Raw genomic sequence first — 19,236 nt, forward strand, 5'->3', positions numbered from 1 at the left:
AGTAAATTAAGTATAGAACAAAGAGAGCCTAAATTAAGGATTAAAATGGAAGAAATTTCATACATTTGGTGTCTATACAGAAATTAAAGAAACCAAAAATGAATAGCTCTTATGGTAACATAAATTTTACAATATATGTGGTCTTCTACTTATAAGTCTATAGAGTAGAGAAATATGGAATTTTATAAAAAGTTAAGAAAACTATCTTAAATTCACAATGCAAGCTGATAGTTTGAGCTTTACAGTTACATTATTTGTTAAGCAAAACTTAGTCTGAAATAAAGAGCTGATTTTGTCATCACTTGTGGGGAATATGTGTTCAGTATCGTTGTCAAACCAGCCACTAGTAAATGAGAAAAGATCAGATTTTAATCTTGTGTGGAAAAATATACATCACTTTCAAATTTTTATATAACAGAAAAGAAGTTGGCTGAATACTCCAAAAAGGCTTCTGTGAAGCCCAAGCCTTTGTCTGTTTTAAGGTCCCTTGAAGAAAAGTATGTGGCTGTCATGAAAAAACTCCAATTTGGTAAGTTAAGAAGTATTAATATTGTGTAATACTGTTGTGTAGAAAGAAAAATTCTAAAAACATACATTGAGACTTCAGTCCAGGAAAGATTTGCACATGTGAATAACTTCATACAGTAGACTATTCACATACAGAAGGTTACCCATATCCACATTTTCAGGTTGTAGTCAGTTTCATTAGATTAACCAGTGGATGTGTTATTCCTTGACTTTAGCAAAGCTTTTGATACAGTCTCCCACAGTATTCTTGCCGGCAAGTTAAGGAAGTATGGGCTGGATGAATGGACTATAAGGTGGATAGAAAGCTGGCTAGATCGTCGGGCTCAACAGGTAGTGATCAACGGCTCCATGTCTAGTTGGCAGCCAGTTTCAAGTGGAGTGCCCAAGGGGTTGGTCCTGGGGCCGGTTTTGTTCAATATCTTCATTAATGATCTGGAGGATGGTGTGGACTGCACTCTCAGCAAGTTTGCAGATGACACTAAACTGGGAGGAGTGGTAGATACGCTGGAGGGTAGGGACAGGATGCAGAGGGACCTAGACAAATTAGAGGATTGGGCCAAAAGAAACCTGATGAGGTTCAACAAGGACAAGTGCAGAGTCCTGCACTTAGGACGGAAGAATCCCATGCACTGTTACAGACTAGGGACCGAATGGCTAGGAAGCAGTTCTGCAGAAAAGGACCTAGGGGTTACAGTGGACGAGAAGCTGGATATGAGTCAACAATGTGCCCTTGTTGCCAAGAAGGCTAATGGCATTTTGGGCTGTATAAGTAGGGGCATTGCCAGCAGATCGAGGGACGTGATCATTCCCCTCTATTCAACATTGGTGAGGCTTCATCTGGAGTACTGTGTCCAGTTTTGGGCCCCACACTACAAGAAGGATGTGGAAAAATTGGAAAGAGTCCAGCGGAGGGCAACAAAAATGATTAGGGAGCTGGAGCACATGACTTATGAGGAGAGGCTGAGGGAACTGGGATTGTTTAGTCTGCAGAGGAGAAGAATGAGGGGGGATTTGATAGCTGCTTTCAACTACCTGAAAGGGGGTTCCAAAGAGGATGGATCTAGACTGTTCTCAGTGCTACCTGATGACAGAACAAGGAGTAATGGTCTCAAGTTGCAGTTGGGGAGGTTTAGGTTGGATATTAGGAAAAACTTTTTCACTAGGAGGGTGGTGAAGCACTGGAATGGGTTACCTAGGGAGGTGGTGGAATCTCCTTCCTTAGAGGTTTTTAAGGTCAGGCTTGACAAAGCCCTGGCTGGGATGATTTAGTTGAGAATTGGTCCTGCTTTGAGCAGGGGGGTTGGACTAGATGACCTCCTGAGGTCCCTTCCAACCCTGATATTCTATGATTCTATGTTCAAATGTATTAAGTACGGGGGGGTTCACATACAAGTTACAAAATGATCTTTGTGTGTGTCTTTTAGTTCTCAGAGACCACTGCTGACCAACATTGTCTCCTTGTTTCCTTGTGCTTCCCCCATCTATCTTTCTGTATCCCTCTGTTTTCTTGTGTCTTGTATTTAAATTGTAAACTGTATAGGGCAGGAACAGTCTTTTTGTTCTGTGTCTGTACAGCACCTAGCATGATGGGGTCCTGGTCCGTGACTGGGCTCTTAGATGCTATGATAATATAAATAATCATTTCTCAAATATTTGTGTGGGGGGTTTACAAATGCTGCAAAAACAACTGTTTAACCAACTTATTTGCTTCTATGAGTAATTGTAAGACAATATTTTGTTCAGAGATACATTTCTGGAGAGTCATGAATAGGGTTGTCAAGCAATTAAAAAAATTAATCACAATTAATCGCACTGTTAATAATAGAATACTATTTATTTAAATATTTTTGGATGTTCTCTACTTTTTCAAATTGATTTCAGTTACAACACAGAATGCAAAGTGTATAGTGCTCACTTTATATTTATTTTTATTACAAATATTTGTACTGTAAAAAAGATAAAAGAAATAGTATTTTTCAGTTCATCTAATACAAGTACTGTAATGCAATCTCTTTATCATGAAAGTTGAACTTACAAATGTAGAATTGTGTGCCAAAAAAACCTGCATTCAAGAATAAAACAATGTAAAACTTTAGAGCCTACAAGTCCACTCCATCCTACTTCTTGTTCAGCCAGTCGCTCAGACAAACAAGTTTGTTTACGTTTGCAGGAGATAATGCTGCCTGCTTCTTATTTACAATGTCACCTGAAAGTGAGAACAGGCTTTCGCATGGCACTGTTGTAGCCAGTGTCACAAGATACTTATGTGCCAAATGCGCTAAAGATTCATATGTCCTATCATGTTTCAACCACCATTCCAGAGGATATGCATCCATGCTGATGATGGGTTCTTCCAAAGCAGTGTGGACCGATGCCTGTTTATTTTTATCATCTGAGTCAGATACCACCAGCAGAAGGTTGATTTTCTTTTTTGGTGATTCAGATTCTGGAGTTTCCACATCAGAGTGTTGATCTTTTAAGACTTCTGAAAGCATTCTCTACACCCCATCCCTCTCAGATTTTGGATGGTACTTTTGATTCCTAAACCTTCGGTTGAGTGCTGTAGCTATCTTTAGAAATCTCACATTGGTACCTTCTTTGTGTTTTGTCAGATCGGCAGCAAAAGTGTTCTTAAAATGAACAACGTGCTGAGTCATCATCTGAGACTACTATAACATGAAAAATATGGCAGAATGCGGGTAAAATAGAACCAGAGACATACAATTGTCCCCCAAGGAGTTCAGTCACAAATTTAATTAACACATTATTATTTAATTAACACGCCATCAGCATGGAATCACATCCTCTGAAATGGTAGCCGAAGCACAAAGGGGCATGTGAATGTTTAACAAAAGCCAGCTACAAAAGTGCCTGTTCTCACTTTCAGGTGACACTGTAAATAAGAAGCGAGCAGCATTATCTCCTGCATATATAAAGAAACTTGTTTGTCATAGCAGTTGGCTGAACAAGAAGTAGGACTGAGAGGACTTGTAGGCGCTAAAGTTTTACATTTTTTTGGTTTTGAGTGAAGTTATGTAACAACAAAAATTCTACATTTGTAAATTGCACTTTCACAATAAAGAGATTGCACTACAGTATTTGTATGAGGTGAATTGAAAGATACTATCTTTTGTTTACAAATATTTGCACTGTAAAAATTATCATAAAAAATAATATAAAATGAGTAATGTACACTTTGTATTCTGTGTTGTAACGGAAATCAGTATGTTTGAAAATGTATGTAGAAAAACATCCAAAATATTTATAATAAATTTCAATTGGTATTCTGTTATTGTTTAATAGTGCGATTAAAACTGCAATTAATCGTGATTAATTTTTTTGAGTTACGTGCGTGAGTTAACTGTGATTAATCAACAGCCCTAGTCATAAATACTCACTTTACTGGGTATTCACACCAGAAATTTTTGTGGGCCTTCTTGAAAGCTCTCTGAGTTTGGTAGCATGAAGAAGCAATATCATGGGACTTAAGTGATTGATAATTGCATGAAATACACTAGGATGAAATTCAGTAAGGTCAAATGTAAAGTACTACACTTAAGATGGAATAATCAATTGCACAAATACAAAATGGGAAATGACTGCATAGGAAGGAGTAGTCCAGAAAAGGATCTGGGGGTTACAATGGATCACAAATTAAATGAGAGTCAACAATGTAATGATGTTGCCAAAAAACAAACAGCACTCCAGAATATATTAGCAATACTATTGTAAGCAAGGCACGAGAAATTCTTCCACTCTACACCCCACTGTTAGGGCTTCAGCTGGAATACTATGTCCAGTTCTGGGCACCACACTTTGGGAAAGATGTCAACAACTTAGAGAAAGTCCAGAGGAGAGCAACAAAAAACTATAGAAGGTTTAGAAAACATGACATAAGAGGAAAGATTGAAAAAACTGAATTTGTTTCGTCTGGAGAAGAGAAGACTGATGGGGAATATGGTAACAGTCTTCAAGTAGAAGCAAGGGAGATTTAGGTTAGACATTAGGAAAAACTTCCTAACTGTAAGGGTAGTTAAGCACTGGAACAAATTAATCAGGAAGGTTGTGGAGTCTCAGTCATTGGAGGATTTTAAGAACAGGTTAGCAAACACCTGTCAGGGATGCCTAGATAATACTTAGGGCTTATCTATACTTAAATGCTACTGTAGCACTTCATTGTAGACACTATCTATGTGTGAGGGCATCTCCCATCTGCATAAGTAATCCACCTCCCTGAGAGGCAGTAGCTAGGTTGACGGAAGAATTCTTTGGTTGCTCTAGTGCGGTGTACACCGAGGGTTAGGTCAGCTTAACTATGCTGCTCTGGTGTGTGGATTTTTCACACACCTGAGTGATGTAGGTGGCTCAGCCTAACTTTTCAGTGTAGACCAGGCCTTAGTCCTGCCTCAGTGCAGCAGATTGGATTTGATTTGATGACATATTAAGGTACTTCCCAGTCCTGCATTTCTGTGATTTTTATGAATCGTGAATAGTCATAGCAGTAGTCATTGTGTGAATAGTTTCTGAGATATCCGTAGGTTCAGATATTTTCACATAAGCCATTCTAATAATAATGAAAGAAAACTAGTAAAAAATTAGTCTTTCAAGGATAATTCATAAACAGAAAAGGGGGCTAAACTTGTTCAGAAATTGTTGGCTGTGGATAGTTCATCCCACTCTCACATCAAGCTTTGAACATCCAATAGGGACATGGGTCCATATCAGAGATCACAGCCCTAGGCTTTGCAAAAACCTTACCTCAGGCCCAAAGCCTCTAACTGAATCAGTATGGTTAGGCCCATATTGACTTCAGCAGGGCTCCACTCTAGCACAGTGGTCTGCCCGTGTGGCTCCAGTTCCAGGATCCGACCCTCAGTTAGCAAAATCAACCATAACTTAAGCAGAGAACTTTGCATGTGTCCTCCATGTCTCCCAGCATGGTTCATTAGTGAAAATATATACAAACCTTTTCGGTGGATTTCTGTAATATTTTTAAGATAATTCTTAGTAATTTTAATGAACATTTCAGTGAAGATTTTTTGAGGGGAAATGTTTTCTGAACTTCTACAAAATGTATGAGTAGCATTAAAAAAAATTTAAATATAATTTATTGCTAGATGCTCTTGCTGGCTCATACACAAAATTTTCTTTTTATTTTATCAATTAATGTGTTCCAGTCCTATAAATCTTCACATGAGTAATCTGAAGTAGTCCATTTGATGTCCATGGGGACTATTCACATGGGTGACTAAGGGTTTGGAGGACTGGGTCCATGAAATGTGATTCCAGGGGGGGAAAAAAACTATCCTAAAAATCTGGCCATCTAAGACCAAGAGTCAAAATACTGTATGAGAAAGTATTCTTGCAGTATTTCAACCTCTAAAATAACAAGTACGAGAAATCATGTAGGATATTTGGTCTTGTAAAAGTTCCAATCCAATATTTACAAGACCCTTCATGGAGCTTGTAATAATCACAGAAACCTTCTTGAAGCTCCCAGGATTCAAAACTTTGCATCCTAAGTCCAAAGCTTTTCACCCATCCCTAAGAAAACAGTACAGTAATTCATGGTTCAAAACAAAGCTGTAATATTTAGACCAAGTTGCTTTGTCCGGAAAAAAAAACCAAACAACACACACTCCCCCCCCCCCCCCAAAAAAAAACCAAAACCACATCTTCCAGAAGTGAAAAAGCACTCTTTCTAGGTCCCTTGTCTCAAAAAGCACTTTTCAGATTAAACTCAACATTTACCAATAATTTACCTCTTGCTTCAGAGCATGAACAATTTCAGACAGAAGAGTTCTCTTTCTCAGAATATTTAAATGGTGGATCAAAGTCAGTCTTGTAATCGAAAGGCTCCCATAAACTTAATTATGGAATTCACTGCCATTCCTCTGTTACACAACGTACAAGTTTGGGTGGGTGGGGGTTCAGAAAAAGAAGCCAGGACTAGTATTGAAGGTGGCTTGACAAATCATTTGTTATTTTGAGAGTAGTTTTTATGTCACAAATCGAGATCTTGTTGTCATTTTGGCTACATTATCTTTTATGTTAGTATCCATTTCATTTTCAGCTTATTGCCAATGAAAACAGAGTATGTAGCTGGGAGAGTTAGTGGCGCTATCTTTTCACCTTTGGCACCAAGTATCAAATTTCATTTAATGACAAATGGTAAAAAATCTGGTCTTGTTCTAATCTTTTATGAATATTTACCCGTATTAAACTAGGGTTACCATATTTCCACAAGCAAAAAAGAGGACACGGGGGGGGAGGAGCCCCGCTCTAGCCCTGCCCCTGCCCCGCCACCATCCACTCCCTCCCACTTCCCACCCCCTGATTGCCCCCCCCGAACCCCCAACCCACCCACCCCGCTCCTTGTCCCCTGACTGCCCCCTCCTGGGACCCCTGCCACTAACTGCCCCCTAGGACTCCACCCCCATCTAAGCCACCCTGCTTCTTGTCCCCTGACGGCCCCCTCCTGAGAACCCCCTACGATCCTACCTGTCCCCTGACTGCCCCGACCCTTATCCACACCCCCGCCCCCAGACAGACCCCCGGGGACTCCCATGCCCTATCCAACTGCTCCCCGCCCCCTGACAGGACCCCCAGAACTCCTGACCCATCCAACCCCCTCTGCTACCTGCCTGCCTCAACCCCTCTCCACGCCCCTGCCCCCCTGACAGCCCCCCAGAACCCCAGACCCATCTAACCCCCCCTGCTCCCTGTCCCTGACTGTCCCAACCCCTCTCCACACCCCTGGCCCCCTGACAGCCCCCCCAGAACCCCAGACCCAGCTAACCCCCCCTGCTCCCTGTCCCTGACTGTCCCAACCCCTCTCCACACCCCTGGCCCCCTGACAGCCCCCCCAGAACCCCAGACCCATCCGACCCCCCCTCCCTGTCCCGGGCCGGCTTTAAAGAGCCCAGGAATCGGGCTGCACTCCGGCCGGGGTTGCGGGGCTTGGGGCCCGGCCAGAGGTGCTCGGCCGGCGCTGCTGGGGCCTGGGCCGGCACCAGGGCCGGCGCTGCTGGGGCCCGGGCCGGGGTCGCCGCCCTGGGGTCGGAACCGGGGCCAGAGCCGCTGGGGCCCGACCTGGGCCGGAGCCGCTGGGGGCGCCGCTCGGCCCGGGCCATGCCTCCTCAGAGCTCTCCTCCTCGCGCCCCTCCGCCCCAGCTTACCTGCTGCTGCCTCCCGCTTGCCCCTGCTTCTTTTCAGACTTCCCGCGAAGATCTGATTCGCGGGGAGGGGGAGGAGCAGGTGGGCGGAGCGTTCAGGGGAGTGGAGGAGGGGGAAGACAGCTGCAGGGCCGGACAGCGTGGTAAGGCTGCAGGGGATGGGGGGAGACGGGAAGGGGCTTTGGGTGCCCAGCGGCGCTTGGCCGCCGCTTTTCTGTCTATAAATAGCCGACCGGGGGGAAATCCCGGACATTTTTAGATTTTTAAAAATCCCCCCTGGACGGCTATTTATAGACCGAAAAGCCGGACATGTCCGGGGAAATCCGGACATATGGTAGCCCTAATTAAACATAGTTGGCAGTCTGCTCCAAATTGATCCATGACTAGAATTATTATTAATTTCTTAGGATCACAATGTGCTTAGTCTGAAATAACAGGAAGTTTTATAGATCAGTATTGAGGTACATTAACATGGTTGTGCATGGAAGCTTGTAAACCTGCTGAACTATACTTGATTCTACCCAGTACTGCTTATGCTTCATTTTCTGTGGTCACTATATTAACTCACAAAACTGCCTAGAAAAGAGGAGTGAAAGGGCAGTATATGTTTTGATTACATGGAATGTAACTTTTCAATGAGTATCAGTTTGACACTTTTTTCAACATCAATCCATTAGTAACGTTATTTTTCTGATGCAATAAAAATATTATTTTCACTATTCTAGATACATTTGAAATGGTTTCTGAAGATGATGATGGAAAACTAGTTTTTAAAGTAAATTACCACTACATGTCTCAGGTGAAAAATGCAAGTGATGCAAACAGTGCTGCCAGGGCTCGACGTCTTGCTCAAGAAGCTGTGACTCTTTCAACATCGCTGCCACTTTCATCTTCATCCAGTGTCTTCGTACGCTGTGATGAGGAACGGCTTGATATCATGAAGGTAAGAAACGAAGGTGCTTTCTGACTCTGCACTCAGTAGAATAAACATTTAGGAGAATATTTTTAAATACTCATGAGAAACATGACTATTCAATTTACCATTTTAATTGTTGCCAATTGTAACTTCTAAATAAACTTCCTGTAGGTGACTACAAAGTCCTAGCAACTTGGTATATATTCCATACCCATTCTCTCTGTGTTCACTTCTGTTAAAACTGGAGAGAGGGGCGGATTAATGAAAGAAATAATAGGTGCATAATTTTATTTTTGGAATTTTTTTAAAAGTGAGGTTCTGCTCTGAAAAGTGGATATAAACATGGTATCTTGCAGTTCTACATCAATTTCTCAATAACTTCCATATAAAATAAGCTCAATTTACAAGTAAAGCCATCTCTTTTCTAATTACTAGCCCTTGAGACTTAGCCCAGGATTTGAAAGTCAAGTCAGATTCTTTCCTCCTTTTCATCACTAGCAATAGATTCTGCAGGCCAAAATTTGCCCATACTTATACTCATGCAACCCCATTACATTCAAAGTATACCATTAGTGACTCCTGTTCAACCCCACTGCCTTCAGTGGGCTTGCAGAGGTGTAACTGAGGGTATAGCTACACTGCAGTTAAACACCTGTGGCTGGCTCATGTCAGTTGACTCAGGCTTGTGGGGCTCAGCCTATGGGCTGTTTAACTGAGGTGTAGACATTTGGGCTCGGGCTGGCCCTGGGACCCTCCCCCCTCGCAGCATCCCAGAGCCTGTGCTCCAGTCCAATCCTGAACATCTGCATCTCAGTTAAACAGCCCTGTAGTCCAAGCCCAGCGAGCCTGAGTCAGCTGATATGCACCAACCAAGGGTGTTTAACTGCAGTATAAACACACTCCGAATGACCCTGTAATTGGTATTTAGTAAACAGTCTATTACTGATGTACAAAAAAGGAGTAGACTTAGCTTCCTCTAAATTGCTTTGGATGGGTGGTGCTACCAGGAGAGAGAGGCATTAACAACTTAGATTTATCACTAACGCAACCAGGTTAGACAGATTTGTAAGACGATGACATTTTTATGTAGGTATTATTTTCAAAGTAGAACTGGAGCTGAAAAATAAGTTTATCCTGTAACCTCTCAAGATACCAATTATAAAATGTTTAAAACTGCAATTTGTCCCATTTCTTTTTATATGATAGGTGCTCATAACTGGCCCAGCAGACACCCCTTATGCAAATGGTTGCTTTGAATTTGATGTATATTTTCCACAAGACTATCCTAATTCACCTCCACTTGTGAATCTGGAAACAACTGGAGGCCATAGTGTGAGATTTAATCCAAACCTTTACAATGATGGCAAGGTAATGTGCATTGAACTTAGTTCTCATGATGAAATGCAGTATTCAAGTATACTTCTTGGTATGTCTGTCTGCCCTGCTGCCCTGCTTTGTGTTGTGCTAGCAACAAAGTGAAATGGAAAAGAATCTTGCTTGAGCCTGTGTTCACTCATGCTGTCTCAACCACAGTTGAGAGGTGAAGGTTATTTTAAATTTCTCTATTGTAACCAGGGTGGATTTGATTTAAATCAAATTGATTTAAATCACTAGTCAGGAAGACTCGATTTAAACATGGTTTTCTACATAAAAGTGCATTCTTGTTGGTTGTTATAACCTTAATACTTATTCTTCACAACTCAGGGATAGACATAGGTTTCATTTTTAGAAAAGTACACACTATACATTTTTAAACAGTATTTTATTTTGAAAACTTTTCAGATTATTTTTACAGCTATATCAGAAAATGAATGATTGTTTGGTTGTTTCATTTACCAAAGGTAATTGAAGCAGATATTTATGAAGTCATTGGGAGATGAACTATCTCCAATTCAACAGGTTAATCATTAATATTTGGAGGATTTTCTTGCCAGGCTGTATTAGGAGAATATCACCAAACAGACATTTAAGTTTTTATTTAACTAAAACAACAACGTTAAGTATTCTGGATTTTTTTCTTCAATAGCAAACCTATAATATTTTAACAAAACAAGCGCATGTCCCTCACTTCTCACATTTATCTCCAGACTTCTTCTCTTTGTCCAGATCTATTCCGCCCCCAACAATCTTCTATTCATTGAACTTTTTGAAACTTTGCACTTTTAGAGAGAGGTAAGGGATTGACTCTGTGTACACAAATTTGCAGAGAGACAATAGACTTGAGGTCTGTTATTTTTTACCTCTGTATATTTATTTATTTATTTATTTTAAAACATTTTTGCTGTTAACAAGCATGTTATCTCTGGAGACACAAATCCACAGTTTGAGAACTGCAAAACGAAGCATCTCTGATGGTATCTTCTAGACTGAGCACTTAGTCCCATTGGGTAGATAGAAAGATTAATCTAAATAATCTATACAGAAGCCGCTGGAACCCCATAAGATTGGGTCCCTAATCCATGAACTATTGGAACTCATTTACAAAACTTTTCTTAAACATTACATGAATATATTGTCTCATACTATAGAATTAGAATTTATAATCCCTATTCCCTGATGAGATATCTGAGCTATCATGTATCTTAATTAGAACTATCTTTAGATAGGTTTTTTCCTCAAAAAGCATTTTATCCCAAAAAAATCCGATTTAAATAAAAAAATATATATTTTTTATTTTTTTTAAATCATTGATTTTTATCCACCCGGACTGTAACTCACAGCACCTGCACAGAGGAAGAGCAAACCAGGAAAGGAAGTGTGAAATTTGCAAGTTTCATACATACAGAATTTGTGTTCTGCCTTGGCATGAGAGAGAGAACTTTTAATAAATGTGCAGTTTATCATTAATTGTACTATGCATACATTAATATATCTTTCTTTTTTTATTTTTTATTTTATGCACTGTATATGCAGAAGTGCTCATTTATTTTTCCTCCTTGAAGCCAAGGTTATCAGCTGTTCTTGACTAATTATATGTTGGTGAGGGCTCTCAAGGGCTCCCAGAAGGTGCTTGTTAAAATTTGCCTTCCAAACTGAAGGGACATTGGGTTGATTTCCCTATTACTAATGGAATTCACCCCCTCTCTGGATACTGCCAGAAATGACTTACTCTGGGGCTTTTTTCCCCTATAGTATGGACCGGATTGCAACAATTTAGTGTTGTTTGTTTGTTTGTTTGTTTGTTTGTTTTTTTAATATTTCCCATCTGAGGGGGAGAACTGCAAACCTCACTAGAAGGTCATCATCTATCCATCCTCCTCACCAGATTTCATAGGCTGAGCACTTGTATTGTTATCAGTTTCCAAAGAGCCCAAGTCTCTTTTGAAAATGGGATTTAGGCTCCTAAATATCTTAGCGTAAATTTTTCAAAACCTCATAAGTCTTATTGAAAGTCAAGGGACTTGTGTTCCTAAATTGCCAGGTCATTTTTGAAAATGGGATTTAGGCCAAGTCATTCAGGTGCTTTCAGAAATTTTACCTTTAGTCTCTCTGCCTCAGTTGCCCATTTTGTAAAATAGGGACAGTAGTACTTCTCTGCCTCACTGGGGTGTTGAGACACTCAAATACAGGGGTCGGCAACCTTTCAGAAGTGGTGTGCCAAGTCTTCATTTATTCACTCTAATTTAAGGTTTCACGTGCCAGTAATACATTTTAACGTTTTTAGAAGGTCTCTTTCTATAAGTCTATAATATATAACTAAACTATTGTTGTATGTAAAGTAAATAAGGTTTTAAAAATGTTTAAGAAGCTTCATTTAAAATTAAATTAAAATGCAGAGCCCCCCCCGGACTGATGGCCAGGACCCGGGCAGTGTGAGTGCCACTGAAAATCAGCTCGCGTGCCGCCTTTGGCACGTGTGCCATAGGTTGCCTACCCCTGCTCAAATACTTTGGTAATGGAGGCCACATAATTACCTAAGATACGTAAATAGATAGATATACTTGAGAACCCTGGCAATAATATTCCTCAGACACCAACAAGCAGCTAATTCTTCCATTCTCCAGTGGGAATTTTCAAGGGGGTGCTTAAAATAATCTGGGGATGCTTACTAGTGGGATTCCTTCATAGGTCCCAGGGTGGTGATTGCAGGTGAAAGAGGAATGCAAACTGTCTTTTTGTTCTCCATAAACTACTCTTGTGTAACTTTTAATATTCATCACACTTGAGTTTCCTCCACCGCTGCTACAGGGACTCTGAAAGAGGCTGCTTAAAGCAGACACACTTCTGGGACCCTGTTGACAATGCTCACCTGCCATTGCATGTTGCTACCTCTCGGGTGGCACCTGACCAGGGCCGGCTCCAGGCACCAGTTTGCCAAGCAGGTGCTTGGGGCGGCCACTCCGGAGAGGGGCGGCAGGTCCAGCTATTCGGCGGACGGTCCCTCACTCCCGTTCGGAGCGAAGGACCTTCTGCCAAATTGCCGCCGCAGATCGTGATCGCGGCTTTTTTTTTTTTTTTTTTTTTGGCCGCTTGGGGCGGCCAAAACCCTGGAGCCGGCCCTGCACCTGACAATATTTCAGAACGCTTTGAGGTAGGCCCCTTCAGTGTATGGAACTTAAGGATGGCCTTCATTTGGGCTGAACCTCTGACACTCAGGATCTCCTTGAACTCTTACTCTCATACTCCCCTACTCAATCCCTTTCCCTGATTTTGTTCCAGTCTTGTATCTAGTTTCAGACATTCCCGTCTTCAATACAAAAGTGCTGTTGAAAAAGAGAGTCCAGTCCGACATAAGCATTCAAGAATGTTCATGCTCTCTTGATATAGTTGTGTGTGATAGCGTTCGCCTATAGTGTTGGCTTAATAGTTTCCTTTTCCTTTTTAAAAAAAAAAAACTTGTATTTTTAAGGGAAGGCAGGGAAGAATTCATTACATTCTCAGGGATATTGAATTTGTGTGATGCATACATTTTGGAACCTCCAGAGTTTGACTTCTTTGTGATTTTTTTTTTTTTTTTTAATTTATCTGTTTCACTCATTTGCTAGCATACTGTCCTAGTTGAACTTTGTCTATAATTTGTATAGTTTAATTTGGCTACCAATTCAAAGTTTGATTTTCAAAAAGATCTAATCTGGCATAGTTCACAATATATTTTGATGCCCTACAAATCCCTATTAGTTTAAAAATGTTGTTGTAAGTCTAAAGTCATGTTAATTTAACTATCCAGAGTTTGTCCCTGTGCATTTTATGTTCTATCTTATTAACAATTTTATCTACAGGTCTGTTTAAGCATACTTAACACATGGCATGGAAGACCAGAAGAAAAGTGGAATCCCCAGACTTCAAGTTTTTTGCAAGTAAGCATTTTTCCTCCTCTTCAAAATATGTTGTGTAAGAACAAATAAACATCTGAAAAATGTCTGCTCTTTCCTTAGCTTTTCTACCTTAGAACTTTAAACAACTTTTTTCTTCATAAAATACCATGGACAAAAGAAATGTATGAGTTACTTTTCCATTTTGCCTGTGGGAACCTATGGCTAACTACCAGCCCCTCACTGAACAATGACTGTTCGTCATCAATTAGATTTCTTATTATTTTGAAATGGACTTAATATGCTGTAAATGTCCCACACTGAGTCAGACCTCCTTTTCATTGATTTCTTCTGTGTAAACATTCACTCATTGCACCCAGAAGCTGTATGGGATACTAAAACAATCTTTATGTACTTATTTCCAGCCAATTTCCAGCTAGCAGCTACAGTCCCCAAAATAAAATACTAATATGGATTTAGCAAAGCCTAAATTTCAAAATCATCATCTTATAGCTGGCCATAGTATGACTTTTGTTCTAGTATCTCTTAACAGCTGCAAATAACAAAAGAAAGAAGCTTGTTGAATTACAGCACTGTAACTAATAATGTGAATACCTGTGTATTCAAATATTCATGAGGCTAGCACCTTTGGAAAAGAGAGAATCTAAATTTGTATCTGTTTTATAAATGTCAGGACGTGACAGTCAGTTTATTACTCTTGAGAAATCTTAACTTCTTGTGTTCAAGCATTAAATGTAAATCACTGGCAACCTTGATCTAGTTAAGTCTTTTAATTCAGTGTACTTTGAGGGCTTGTTTTCATGTGTGTGACTGCGCCACTGTAGCACTTTAGTGAAGACGCTGGTACGCCAACAGGAGAGCTTCTCCCATTGGCAGAGTTAATCCACCTCCCTGAGAGGTGGTTGCTGTGTCCATGGGAAAAGCTCTCCCATTAACATAGCACTATCTACATGGGGGGGAGTTAGGTCGGTATAACTACGTTGCTCGGGAGTGTGGATTTTTTACACCTCTGAGTGACATAATTATACCAATATAAGTCTATAGTGTAGACCTTGCCTCAGAAGAAGCAAGAACAACATAGCCAAGGAAAATTATTACTCAAGAGCTATCCCTCGCCCCTGCACTGATAGGTTCTGGAAGCAGTCCCAGTTCATTTCTCCTTGGCTGAAAGAAGGATGGCAGTTATGGCCTTTGATGGTGGAAGGGTAGAAATCAGGTAGAAATAGGGGGAGGTATCTGGACACTGAAAGGGGTGTGAGAGGACTCCTACCCACTAAGCGTGTAAGGCAGTGGAAATATTACTGTTTATATGCTAGCTTTTGTCTCTGGGAACCTAGCTTGGCATCCTACTTTACTTCATAAGAGAAGCTAAAAGCATAGTGAATATTTTGACAATTTAACATACAGTGCTTTTATATGAGGAGAAAGTCATTCTGATAATGATTGAGGCTCAGTGCATAGCAAGCTGACTTGTATTCAAGCATTTGCTCAACTTCCCCCATGTAGATTTTTGGAGGTATTTCCCCTTCCGGGGATTGGAGGTCTGAAATTAGGCCCCAATCCTGCAAAGCTTTACACACATGCTTAAATTTACATACTGTAAATATATATATATATTAAATTAAATTATGCTAGTTACAGGGGAACTGTCGACTTAAAATCAAGACAAATTCAAAACTTAAGCTAAAGTAATTTCATGTACTTCAGTTGCCCCTGCCACATTTTCCTATCTTTTAATTTTTTCTATTTCTATTGTACACCAGACCCCTGCTAGAATGCGGGGTTTTGGATCCATGCGCAGTCCCGCGTTAATGCGGGGACAGCGTTACCATGGATTCCAATGAAGGTAATTAAATTTGGGATCCATGCGCAGTCCCACGCTATAACCGAATTTGCGCTATAAAGACGCGCGTTCTAGCGAGGGTCTGCTGTATATGATGCATTCACATTAACAGGAAAACCAGTAAAAATGATTGTACAGAGTGTTCTCAAAAGCAGAGTAAACTAATTGACTAAAATAGAGGGTTTTTTCCCCTCATGTTTCAGTTACAACACTGTTAAGTGTTACTTGTCACAATAGTGGAGAAACAGTTTTCAGAGAGAAGTTTAACTTAAACAGAGACTGTTAGGGGTTTTCCAGTGGTGAAATGTGGTGTTTGTTTTGGAGATCCGAAAAAGAAAAAAAACAACAGACTTCAGATGAAACCTACTGATAGAATATAGTTAAGTCAAAAATAAGACCTCTTTGAGATCTCTCTTTCAAGAGTCAGAGGAACAAATAATGGAGGACTCCAGGAAGGCTGAGGTAGTAAATAACTACCTTTCCAATTTTAAACAAACAGAAAGAGGAATTATGAGCAAGCAAATACAAGTGACAGTTTGGAAGATGCTGAAGTTTCAATAAAACCTCATAAAGTTAACTATGTATTAGCAGAGCTAGAAAAGATAAGCTCCAAATGTGGTAAACAAATGGACAGAAGAAATTATGTGAAAGTGACCAATGCTTTTTTATACATCTTGGAAACAGATAAGTCCCTGATTTGAGAATACAAAATGTGGTTTCAGACTTCAGACGGAAGGACAGGGAACCCTTATTCTTTTTGTAACACATGAACAGTAAAAATAAGAGGAATGTTCATAAAGGTGTAATAATAATCTTTTTCAGAGTGGGCTCTTCATATTCCCACTGTGATGAGGCACCATAGGCCTTGGGAGCCTTCTGTGAACACAGAGCATATTATAGGTACTAGGATTCTGAGAAAAAGGAGACTCAGTCCTCTGGGATCCCTACTATTGCTGCACCAAGGCCTTTCTTGACCCATTCTCCAGCTCCAAAGTTGGTGGAGTTGGCTGGTGCTGCTCTTTCAATGCTAGGGCCTTCCTCAGTGACTGCGCCTGGTGAAACCTCAAAGGTTGGTGCCAATTACACTTGCAGCACTAGAGAAAGCTACAGAGGTTCAGTCCTCGCCAAACAGTAGAAGTCCTCAGCCATCTCTAGTTCTTTCTAAATTTGTGGGAGGCCCTGGGAACTTCTGTTCTCTACTGTAAAACATAACATTAAGAGAAAGCGGAGAAATGAGAATTCCTTGGTGCCTGGGGAATCAAGCACTCTAACAAGAAAAGTCATTGTATGAATCAGAGATGGGACCAGTCCTTGGTGCTGGAAGTTTTGGGTCTAAATGTTCTCTCTCCAGTGCAAATGCTGAAGACACCATCTGCTGCTTCTCTTGATGCTAACCTCACTTCCCTAGTGCTAATGCCTTGATTAATCAGTTTTGAGGGCCAGTTTATCTCTGGATAGATCAAGAAGCTAGTTGGTCCCCCATTATGGGCTTTTGGTTTCAGGGACAATTTGATTGGGCACAGCTGTACTTTGCAGCTTCTCTCTCTAGACCGCTCCTAGAACAAGGACTGAGGTTCTTGGTTTGTGCTCATAGGAGCTTCTAGTCTCAATCCTTTTAAGCCCCATGGTATGATCTTGTGCCTTACCACCCTGTGGTGTTGTGGCAGGTTCCTTGTTTCCCTCATTAGGCTTCTCGGTGTTGTAGGAAAAGGCCTAGATCTCCAGCCTTGTCTCACTTATTTCCTTTCCAAGAGATTATGGGGTCATTTGTTAAAGGCAGCCTTGGTTAGCTCATTTTAATACACTCTTAAAGGCTGCTATAATTTAATAAAGAATACTGGTTTGTGACTATAGGGAGTTAACCAGTAATGCTTGTAAATAAGTGTTTGTTAATGGTTTTGCTAATAAATTCCTATAAAAGGACTGTTCTGGGGGAAAATACATAATTTCAATGTTGCTGATCAGTTTAGTTTTCCACGGAGCCATCTAATTAGCATTTTGTAATGACTGCAAAGCATAGTACCAGTTAAGAGGTTTAAAAAAAAAACAAAACAAAACATGGACATAATTGCTGCAAAATGCCATTGTTTGCTGCAAATTACGTTCTTTAGCATCCTGGTATGCTAATGACATGAAATTTTCTTCTCTGTAAGAATCCATGTTTTTTAACTTCATATTTTTTGTGCTGTGTATGGGATTGTACAGTAAAGTAGCACTGCAGGGGTTTCAGAAGGTTGAAATTTAAGACAAGAAAACATTCTGTAAATATCTAAGTGGAAAAGTCCAGTTTTTTTGGGTGGGGGGAGGGGGGTTTAAAACAGTTAAGGCTTGAGATTCCTCTCAAACATCAGGAGAGCGTTACCATGTATTCTACGATATCTGTGTTATTGTTATTGAGACATAGGGTTTTACTATCTGCTTCAATGAAATCTAGATTCTGTGGTGATTTTGGAAAGTTTCTCTTTCTGGCAGTATCAAAATATGAATACACTACACCCCGGGGACTGTAGTTGTTGAATAAGAAGTTATAGGGGAGGTAATTAAACAAAATCATTCTGATTTTAAAGGTATTTCTGCTTCTCACAATATTCCCTCGCCTTAAAATAGTGAATATGGCTGGACATATGATAATAACTGTGGGACAACATATAATTGTCACATATCATCTGGCAGTATCACAAGGGGGACTGGTAGCAAAGTGTGAAGTCTACAGTAAAGTTTATCTTCCTCCCAGACCAGAGACGAGACTATCGTAACTGATAAGAATAACAATCTTTTCATGTAAAGAGTGCAGATAGATAATGATTGTCAATACGTAATTGTTAGTTGTGTTAACTGGTATAGTATTTGTGGTCAGCTTTTGTGTCCTAATTTGGCCAGAAGTAGAATGTTTTAAAGAAATTAAACAGAAATTTACATTTGATAAATGGATTTCTATTATTAACTAGCCCCAAAGTGTGATTATTTTGCTAAAAAGTCTAAAAAGTACCACAATCCGGTGAAAAGCTTACTGAGCTACTGGAACATTATCAACCTAATGACACATGAAGCGTGCAACACCCCATGAACACTGTTCATGCTAATAAATGGTACATGACTGTCTTGTCTAGACTGTTGAATAATTCCTAAATTTGTGGCCTTTGGCATAACAGATACAGAATATCCAACTCACAACCTGTCAAATACTGTTTATATGTTGTATCGCGGAAAAGACCTGGAATAACAGGGGAAAAAAACTGGGAAATAAACACACCTGCAAAACTTAATACTGCATGTAAAGAAATTCTTCAGTGTGTGATTTTTTTTCCAAAATGAGAAGCACTATTCAGGTACTTAAATGGCTCCCATCACTGGTAATATCTGATTGCCTCCCAGCTGTACAAAAATAGGAGTAGCATTATTTATTTATTCCTTCCTTCCTTCCAAGTCTGTAGAAGAAATACATGTTAGTTGGCTTTGCTTGCTTGTTTATGATTGTGTCTAAGTGGGTGAGGGAAGAAA

At 40.2% G+C, this 19,236-nt stretch overlaps 1 protein-coding gene across 1 annotated transcript in view; it reads left to right on the forward strand.

Annotated features, from left to right (window-relative positions):
- The window catches only part of BIRC6 (baculoviral IAP repeat containing 6), a 332,211-nt gene that overhangs the window by 297,220 nt on the left and 15,755 nt on the right, over nucleotides 1–19,236 (forward strand). Inside the window, exons 68-71 of the mRNA XM_065402120.1 lie at nucleotides 419–529; nucleotides 8,429–8,646; nucleotides 9,826–9,987; nucleotides 13,839–13,916. Coding sequence (XP_065258192.1) covers nucleotides 419–529; nucleotides 8,429–8,646; nucleotides 9,826–9,987; nucleotides 13,839–13,916 — 569 coding nt within the window. The remainder of the gene's footprint in view (nucleotides 1–418; nucleotides 530–8,428; nucleotides 8,647–9,825; nucleotides 9,988–13,838; nucleotides 13,917–19,236) is intronic.

The sequence above is a fragment of the Emys orbicularis genome, chromosome 3 (assembly GCF_028017835.1).
Source record: "Emys orbicularis isolate rEmyOrb1 chromosome 3, rEmyOrb1.hap1, whole genome shotgun sequence".
Classification (NCBI taxonomy): domain Eukaryota; kingdom Metazoa; phylum Chordata; order Testudines; family Emydidae; genus Emys; species Emys orbicularis.